General features: G+C 45.0%; 1 protein-coding gene across 2 annotated transcripts in view; it reads right to left on the reverse strand.

Moving 5' to 3' along the window:
- YIPF4 (Yip1 domain family, member 4) overlaps positions 1 to 3,968 on the reverse strand; it is a 36,843-nt gene extending 32,875 nt beyond the window's left edge. For both annotated transcript variants that reach the window (XM_011984238.1, XM_011984239.1), the window contains exon 1: positions 3,364 to 3,968. In XM_011984238.1, coding sequence (XP_011839628.1) covers positions 3,364 to 3,442 — 79 coding nt within the window. In that variant the 5' untranslated portion in view covers positions 3,443 to 3,968. The remainder of the gene's footprint in view (positions 1 to 3,363) is intronic.
- Between the last annotated feature and the right edge of the window lie 5,091 nt (positions 3,969 to 9,059).

A 9,059-nucleotide genomic window follows, 5' to 3' on the forward strand; every position in this document is an offset into this window, starting at 1 on the left:
AAGTAGCTTGCCCAAGATCACATGCAGAGTAATTGATAAAAGCCAGGATGCAAATCCAGGACTCTTCCATACTTCAGATACACAATTTAGAAAAATGTAAGAAAGAGACAGCAGAAAGAAACATGAGGAGATAGCAGACTAGCTCTTTGGTTTTGTTTTTTTGAGATGGGGTCTCACTAGGTTCCCTTGGGTGGCCTCAAACTTCTGGGCTCAAACAATCATCTTGCTTCAGCCTCCTGAGTAGCTGGGATTACAGGCGCACGCTACCACACCTGGCTGTAGACTAGCTCTTAACTACAGATCTATCATGTGGAAGTTGCTAAACCTTTCTAAGCCTCTGTTTCTCTTTTTCTTTCTTTTTTTTTTTTTTCCGTCAGGGTCTTGCTTTGTTGCCTAGGCTGGAACACACTGGCACAATCATAGCTCACTGCAGCCTAGACCTCTGGGTCTCAAGTGAGGCTCAGAGCAGCTGACCCCATGGTAGCTGGGACCACAGGTGTGCACTACCACGGTTGGCTAATTTTTTTTTGTTTGTTTTTTTTTTTGAGACAGAGTCTTGCCCTGTCACCCAGGCTGGAGTGCAATGGCGTGATCTTGGCTCACTGCAACCTCTGCCTTCTGGGTTCAAGTGATTCTCCTGCCTCAGCCTCCTGAGTAGCTGGGATTGGGATTACAGGTGCATGCCACCACGCCCAGCTAATTTTTTGTATTTTTTGTAGAGATGGGGTTTTGCCATGTTGCCCAGGCTAGTGTCAAACTCCCGAGCTCAAGCCATCTGTCCACCTCAGCCTAAAGTGCTGGGATTACAGGTGTGAGCCACCACGTCCAGCCAACCTCAGTTTCTTTATAGAATACAGGAATAATAAAGGTCATTGGGAGTCTAATTAAGAACAAATGAGGCTGGGCGTGGTGGCTCACACCTGTAATCCCAGTACTTTGGGAGCCCAAGGTGGGTGGATGACTTGAGCCTACGAGTTCAAGACCAGTCTGTGAAACATGGTGAAACCCTGTCTCTACAAAAAATACAAAAATTAACCGGGCATGGTGGCATACACCTGTAGTCCCAGCTACTTAGGAGGCTGAGGCAGGAGAATCACTTGATCCCAGGAGGTGGAGACTGCAGTGAGCTGAGATCAAGCCACTGCACTCCAGACTCGGCGAGGGGAGTGAAACTCTGTCTCAAAAAAAGAAAAAAAAAAAAAGATCAAATGAGTAGTATACTTAAAATACTCTAAATTTAAACTGTACAATATCATATTGTGTGAGGATATTATGCATACACATATAGCTCCTTGGATATATAGATCTATATGTCTCCTGAGGAAATACAGAGAAGTTTGAATAAACTTTATGGATTTTTACTTATTTCAGGTTTCTTAGTATATGGAATCAATGGGTTATCTACTTACATTATTGTCAGATTTCTTAGGCATATTTAAGAAAACTAATTCCTGAGGGAAGGGAGAATGAAAAGAATAAATACATAGAAACATGAGTTTGAACAAACATCATGTTCTGACACTTAATGGAAACAATTTTTTTAAACCTGGGAAATTAAAGTTGATATTACTCCCTAAGCATCATGCTACCAAATGTAGATGAAACAAACTGAAATATTTTGGGGTGCTGTATCTCAGCTTAAAAGAAATTTACGGCTGGGCTAGTAGCTCACATCTGTAATCCCAGCAATTTGGGAGGCCAATAATCTGAGACAAGCCTAGGCAACCTAGTGAGACCTACAAAAAGTTTAAAAAATTAGGCCGGGCGCGGCGGCTCACGCCTGTAATCCCAGTACTTTGGGAGACTGAGGTGGGTGGATCACGAGGTCAGGAGATGGAGACTATCCTGGCTAACACAGTGAAACCCCGTCTCTACTAAAAAAATACAAAAAAATTAGCTGGGCGTGGTGGCAGGCGCCTGTAGTCCCAGCTACTCGGGAGGCTGAGGCAGGAGAATGGCATGAACAGGGGAAGCGGAGCTTGCAGTGAGCCGAGATTACGCCACTGCACTCCAGCCTGGGCGACAGAGTGAGACTCCGCCTCAAAAAAAAATAAAATAAAATAAATTAGCTGGGCATGGTGGCGCAGACCTTAGGGTTTCGTGGGTCCACTTGAAGAGAATAAGCCACCCAGAAAAACCAGCCACCAGATAGTCTCCAGCTACTCAGGAGCCTGAAGCGATCATGGGAGCCCAGGAGTTTGAGGTTACAGTGAGCTATGATCAAACCACTGCACTCCAGCCTGGCAACAGAGACCCCACCTCAAAAAAAAAAAAAAAAAACAAAGAAAAAAGTAAATGTATCAGCTATGTTCCCTTTGACAGACAAAAATTTTATTGTACATTTTAAATTATGACCAGTACTATTTTTAAAAAACAATGCCAAACAGCACAACAAGAAAAACAAAAGGGAAAACAAGCTATACTGATACACCATAAAATTTCTTAGAAAAATCTAGCTTCTTTTTCAGACTGAAATTTCTGTAAACATAATTTATGTTTTCATAGCAGGCAGTAAGTCTGGCCACTGGAAAATAACTGGTGCACGAAGTGCAATAAAAATTTGAAAATGACTAGCAGAATAATATCCAGGTTATGAGTTGGATAGGGAACTGAGAAAAGGAGGAAAACATTCTCCTGTGCTGTAGAAAAGTATCTCTAGCACAATCGCTTCCTCAGAATAGTACAAAGAAATCTGTAGGGGCTACTGGAAACACATAGTTGGATTATGCTAAATTTCCAATATACCTGGATCAATTTATCTGAATACTGAGGTGAAACACTACAAAATGGGAGGAAAACGGGGACTCGGGTAAGACATCAAATTCAATAAAAACTAGTTTGCATTTGCAGCGCGAATCTGATCCCAGACCCCCCCCAAAAAAGTGATCTCCACTGAGTTTGTATTTGCAGTGCCGAATCTTATCCCAGACCCCCCAAAAAAGTTATCTGTTGATACATAACAGAAGAAAACAGTCCTCCTTCCTTATTCTCATTCTTTGAGATGTCCCTTGGCCAATCTGTCCTTTTTTCTGAGTAACGGCGAGTAATTCCAGAAATAAAACCTTAGGGTTTCGTGGGTCCACTTGAAGAGAATAAGCCACCCAGAAAAACCAGCCACCAGACGGTGTGGGGAAAGCTAGGGGCTGACCGAGTAACCTGATGCTTTAAAAAGCAGCTCCCTACACCCCTCCCCTCCGTCCTTCGGAGCCTCTTGGAAGGCCCGGCAGGCGCGGTGGGCTGCAGTCACTAGTCAGCTTCCTGCCTGTCCCCACCCGGCCACGACCGCCTCGGCACCAGAAAGACCCTACGGCGTCGGGCCCTGGCTTCCTCCGGGTGACAGCCCTTCCAGGGGCTCAGCCTCACCTTCCGCGTCTGCTGAGGAGACAAAGGTGAAGTCCCCGTTAGTGGGGGCATAGGCCGGGGGCGGGCCCGGAGGCTGCATCTCGCGGCCCCTCAGAGCCGGCCGCGTTAGAGGAGGCTGCGGCTGGGCCCAGACCGCGAGGCTGCCGCGGCACCGACCCGCACGCTTGCCCTACGGTGCGGCCTACGAGTCGCGACGTGCAAGCTGGGATCGAGGCCGGAGACGGGCACAGCAGGACGCTGGGCTGTCCCGAGACTGCCCCACCAAAGTCCTCTTGGTGGCTACCACCCAAACACCACGACGCCGGCGCCCTGACAGGACCATAACAGTGACAGCGCCGCTGCGATTGGCTCTTTGTAATGTGCTCTCCCATTGGCTCCCGGAGGAAGATTCTGATTGGGTTTTCCTGTTGTTGATTCCGGAAGTTTACCCAGGACAGGAAGTTCACTTGTAATTCGTGGAAATCTCAGGCCTCTTTTTCCTGCTTGGATGTTTTTGTTCCTTTAAATACCATCTTTCCTGGCGTTTTGTTTACCTATTAATTGCGTTTTTGTTAAGTGGGTGGGTTAAAGAATTGTAGAACTAGGTAGGTTTTTATAGGTCAGTCGCCATACAGGATCCTAAGATTTCATTGCCATTAGCTATTAATTAATTGTGTAGGATCTTGACTAAGTTATATATAATGTCTGGGTGGCAGTTTCCTCACCTGTAAGATGAAGAGGGAATTGGAGAATGAAAATAAAAGGCATAAAAGCCGTAAATCGCCACCCAGAGACTAGGGTTGTAGATACATTCCTTTATGAGGGAGGAAACTGAGGCCAGAGAAAGTAAAATAGAAGCAGATTTACGACAGTACCTAAATCTCCTAATTTCTAGTCAAGTGTTCTTTTCACTGGAAGGCCCTGTCTACTGATAAGCTTGCCGAAGTTTACAAACTCATCTGCTTTCAAATGTTTACATACGTAACTTTAATATTCAAGCTACGTAAATGTGGCTTCGAACTTGAAGAAAGAGGGGTTGGGGTATTTTAGGAGGCCAACTTGGAGAAATACACAATTGATCAGTAATAGAGCAATCAAGAGACATGACTATTAGTGTATTAAATGGTATTTCTGGAAAATTTTCTCACAGGAGGTAACATGTTGGTACTTAAAGGATGAGTAAATGTAGTGGTTTTGTTTGTTTTAGACACAAGGTCGCTCTGTTCCAGAGACTGGAGTGCAGTGGTGCAGTAATGGCTCCTTGTAACCTCACACTCCTGGGCTCAGGCAATCCTCCCAACTCAGCCGTCTAAGTAGCTGGGACTACAAGCGCCTGCCACCATGCTTGGCTCTTTTTTTTTTTTTTTTTTTTTTTGAGACGGAGTCTCATTCTGTCACCAGGCTGGAGTGCAGTGGCATGATCTCGGCTCGCTGCAACCTCCGCCTCCCGGGTTCAAGCGATTCCCCTGCCTCAGCCACCCAAGTAGCTGGGACTACAGACAAGCGCCACCACGCCTAGCTAATTTTTGTAATTTTAGTAGAGACGGGGTTTCACCATGTTGGCCAGGATGGTCTCTGTCTCCTGACCTCATGATCCACTCGCCTTGGCCTCCCAAAGTGCTGGGATTACAGGCGTGAGCCACCGTGCCCGGTCGCTTGGCTAATTTGCTAAAACATTTTTTGTAGAGAAGAGGTCTTGCTGTATTGCTCAGACTTGTCTTGAACTCCTGGCCTTAAGCAGTCCTCCTGCCTCGGCCTACCCAAGTGCTGGGATTACAGGCCTTGGGCCATGAGTAAAAATAAAGCAAAGAGATGTGAGTGCTGGCAGCCAGGGTCATAACATTCCAGAGATCATTAGTGGACTTGAGCAACTGGAAGTCATTAAGTTTAATTGGAGCTTAGGTTTCATGAGAAAGAATGGCTACAGATGAGTCTGCCACAGATAGGTAAATAAGAGATTGTGAAATATCTCATGGCCGGGCGCGGTGGCTCATGCCTGTAATCCCAGCACTTTGGGAGGCTGAGGCGGGTGGATCATGAGGTCAGGAGTTAAAGACCAGCCTGGCCAAGCTGGTGAAACCCCATCTCTACTAAAAATACAAAAATTAGCCAGGCACGGTGGCAGGTGCCTGTAATCCCAGCTACTCTAGAGGCTGAGGCAGGACAATCGCTTGAACCAGCGTGGGGCAGAGGTTGCAGTGAGCCAGGATCGCACCACTGCACTCCAGCCTGGGCAATAGAGTGAGACTCCATCTAAAAAAAAAATTATATATATATATTTCATATGCTATTCTACGGAATTTAGATATTTTCCAGAAATGATGGGAGAACCGTTAAAGGAATTAGTATGACATAGTATTATAGACCTCTTAGGATGATTACTGAAAATGTACTATGGATATTTTGACTTGCAGAGCACAGAATTGTATGAAGACTTTATCAGAGATACAAATAAGTCTTGGGCCAGGCACAGTGGCTCATGCCTGTAATCCCAGCACTTTAGGAGGCTGAGGCGGGCATATCACCTGAGATAAGGAGTTCAAGACCAGCCTGGCCAACATAATGAAACCCTGTCTCTACTAAAAATACAAAGATTAGCCAGGTGTGGTGGTGTATGCCTGTAGTCCCGGCTACTCAGGAGGCTGATGCAGGATAATCTTTTGAACCCAGGAGGTGGAGGTTGCAGTGAGCCGAGATCGTTGGCTGGGCGCGGTGGCTCACACCTGTAATCTCAGCACTTTGGGAGGCCGAGGTGGGCAGATCACCTGAGGTTCGGAGTTCGAGACCAGCCTGACTGACATGGAGAAACCTGGTCTCTACTAAAAATACAAAATTAACTGGGTGTGGTGGTACATGCCTGTAATCCCAGCTACTCAGCAGGCTGAGGCAGAAGAATTGCTTGAACCTGGGAGGCGGAGGTTGTGGGGAGCCAAGATCGCACCATTGTACTCCAACCTGGGCAACAAGAGTGAAACTCTGTCCCCGCTCCAAAACAAACAAACAAACAAACAAAATTGTGTGACTGCACGCCAGCCTGGGCAAGAGAGCGAGACTCCATCCAAAAAGTAAGCTTTGGACTAGAGTTGCAGCACTGGGGATGGGAAAAACGAAACTGATATTAGAGGTATTAAGATTAAAAATACCAGGACTTAGTGATTAGTTGGAAGGGACTGAGAGTGAAGAATCTGAAAAGGAGGCTAAGGTGAGTTCATGTTTCTTACTTCAGTGATTGAAACTGCTATTGATCGAGTGAAGAAATAGAAGAAGAGGCACTAGTCTGGTGGGAGGGAAAAGTTTTCAGCATCATAAGTTTAAGAACATGTAGCTTGAGCTATCTAGTTATTCTTTGCCTGTTAAAGACCCAGTGCTCGAGGTAGGGTTCTGAACTATCATAGCATGATAATCATCAGTGCATGGTTGGTAATTACTTCTGTGAATGTGGGTGAGATTGCCCAAGAAGAGTGTGCTGAGTGAGAGAAAAGTGCCAAGAGTGAAACTCTCAGGAAAACCAACATTTAAGGGACAATCTAGGAAGAACTGGCTGGCAAGGAGATGGCATGAATTGCAATTTTAAATAGGATGATCAGGAAAGGAGACCATCTTTCAGAGTCTTGCTCTGTTGTTCAGGGCAGAGTGCAGTAGCGTGATCTCAGCTCATTGCAACCTCTGCTTCCCTAATTTGAGGTATTCTCCTGCCTCAGCCTCCTGAGTAGTTGGGACGACAAGCACCCACCACCATGCTCGGCTAATTTTTCTGTTTGTTTGTTTGAGACAGAGTCTCTGTTGCCCAGGCTGGAGTGCAGTGCTGCAGTCTCGATTCTCCTGCCTCAGCCTCCTGAGTAGTTGGGACGACAAGCACCCACCACCATGCTCGGCTAATTTTTCTGTTTGTTTGTTTGAGACAGAGTCTCTGTTGCCCAGGCTGGAGTGCAATGGCGCGACCTTGGCTCACTGCAACCTCTGCCTCCCACGTTCAAGCAATTCTCCTGCCTCAGCCTCTCGAGTAGCTGCGATTACAGGTGTGCACCACCACGCCTGGCTAATTTTTGTATTTTTGGTAGAGATGGGGTTTCACCATGTTGGCCAGGCTGGTCTCAAACTCCTGACCTTGTGATCCACCTGCCTTGGTCTCCCAAAGTGCTGGTATTACAGGCGTGAGCCACTGCGCCTAGCTTTTTAAAAAAATTTTGTTTTAGTAGAGACGGAGTTTCACTGTGTTGATCAGGCTGGTCTCGAACTCCTGACCTCAGGTGACCCACCCACCTTTGCCTCCCAAAGTGCTGGGATTACAGGCATGAGCCACCACGCCCAGCCCTATTGTTTTTTCCTAAAGGTTTTCTATGTTTTTTTCTAAATGTTTTCTAGGGTTTTTTTCTAAAATCTTAGCCTTTTAACTTGAACCTTGAGTCCATTTACATTCATTGTAGTCATAGAAACATTGGATTTATTTTTTTCATCTTATGTTGTGCTTTTCATTTGTTCTGCCTTTTAAATTAAATTTTGTTTTGTTTTCTTATTTTTTTACATCAATTATTTTTTCTCGTTTTATTTTTTCCATTTACTAGTTTGGACATTATACTCTCTATTTTTATTTTATTTTCTTATTAGTTATAAGAAACTTTTTTTTTCTTTTTTTTTTTGAGACAGAGTCTTTATATGTGGCACAGTGGCTTGATCTCAGCTCACTGCAACCTCTGCCTCCTGGGTTCAAGCTATTCTCGTGCCTCAGCCTCCTGAATAGCTGAGATTACAGGCTCCTGCCACCATGCCCAGCTAATTTTTGTGTTTTTAGTAGAGATGGGGTTTTGGCATGTTGGTCAGGCTGGTCTTGAACTCCTGACCTCAAGTGATCCGCCCGCCTTTGCCTCCCAAAGTGTTGGGATTACAGGCGTGAGCCACCGCGCCCAGCCTTCTTTCATTACTTTTAATATCTCTTTGCCTCTCTATATGCTGGTTATAGATACTGAAGTAAATATGGTATGAATTTATTTTTGTTCGTACTGCTTCAAATTAATTGGGTAACCTGAACCTCAAGGTCGTTGTCTTTCTTCAGTTCTTTAAATTTTTAGTTATTATCTCATCTGGCCTTTATGCTACTCTATTTTCTCTCTCATCTCTTTCTGAAACTCCAATTACATATATAACAATAATAGGTAACGCACAATACTTACAGCTAATACTTGCGTGGCACGTACTATGTGCCAGGCACTGTGGTAAATGGTTACCATTAATTGATTTAATCCTCATGATAACTTCATGAAGTAGGTACTGTTATTTTCCCCACCTTACAAATAAGGAACATGAACCAGAAAAAAAGTTAACCACTCGCCAAAGATTACAGAGACGCTAAGTGATAGAACCAGCACATGAACCCCGGTAATTTGATTCCAGAGTCTCAACCACAAGGCTATAAAACCTCATTGTTTTTTTGCTACTCTTCAGAGTTCATTATTCCCCCGTTTAATGCCTAATTTTGTCTTGTGGGTTGATTTTTCTTGTTTTTTGCCTCTGTACAAGGTAATGGGTCACTTTACACAGCTTTGGTTGTCAACTGAATTTGACACCTTAGCAATTAACTTGCAGTAGTCACAACAAAATGTAGAAGAGCAGTTTAGTTTTGTTTTGTTTTGATTTGAGACTGAGACTCGCTCTGTCGCCCAGGCTGAGTGCAGTGGCGTGATCTCCGCTCAGTGCAACCTCTGCCTCCCAGGTTCAAG

The sequence above is a fragment of the Mandrillus leucophaeus genome, unplaced genomic scaffold (assembly GCF_000951045.1).
Source record: "Mandrillus leucophaeus isolate KB7577 unplaced genomic scaffold, Mleu.le_1.0 Scaffold264, whole genome shotgun sequence".
Classification (NCBI taxonomy): Eukaryota; Metazoa; Chordata; class Mammalia; order Primates; family Cercopithecidae; genus Mandrillus; species Mandrillus leucophaeus.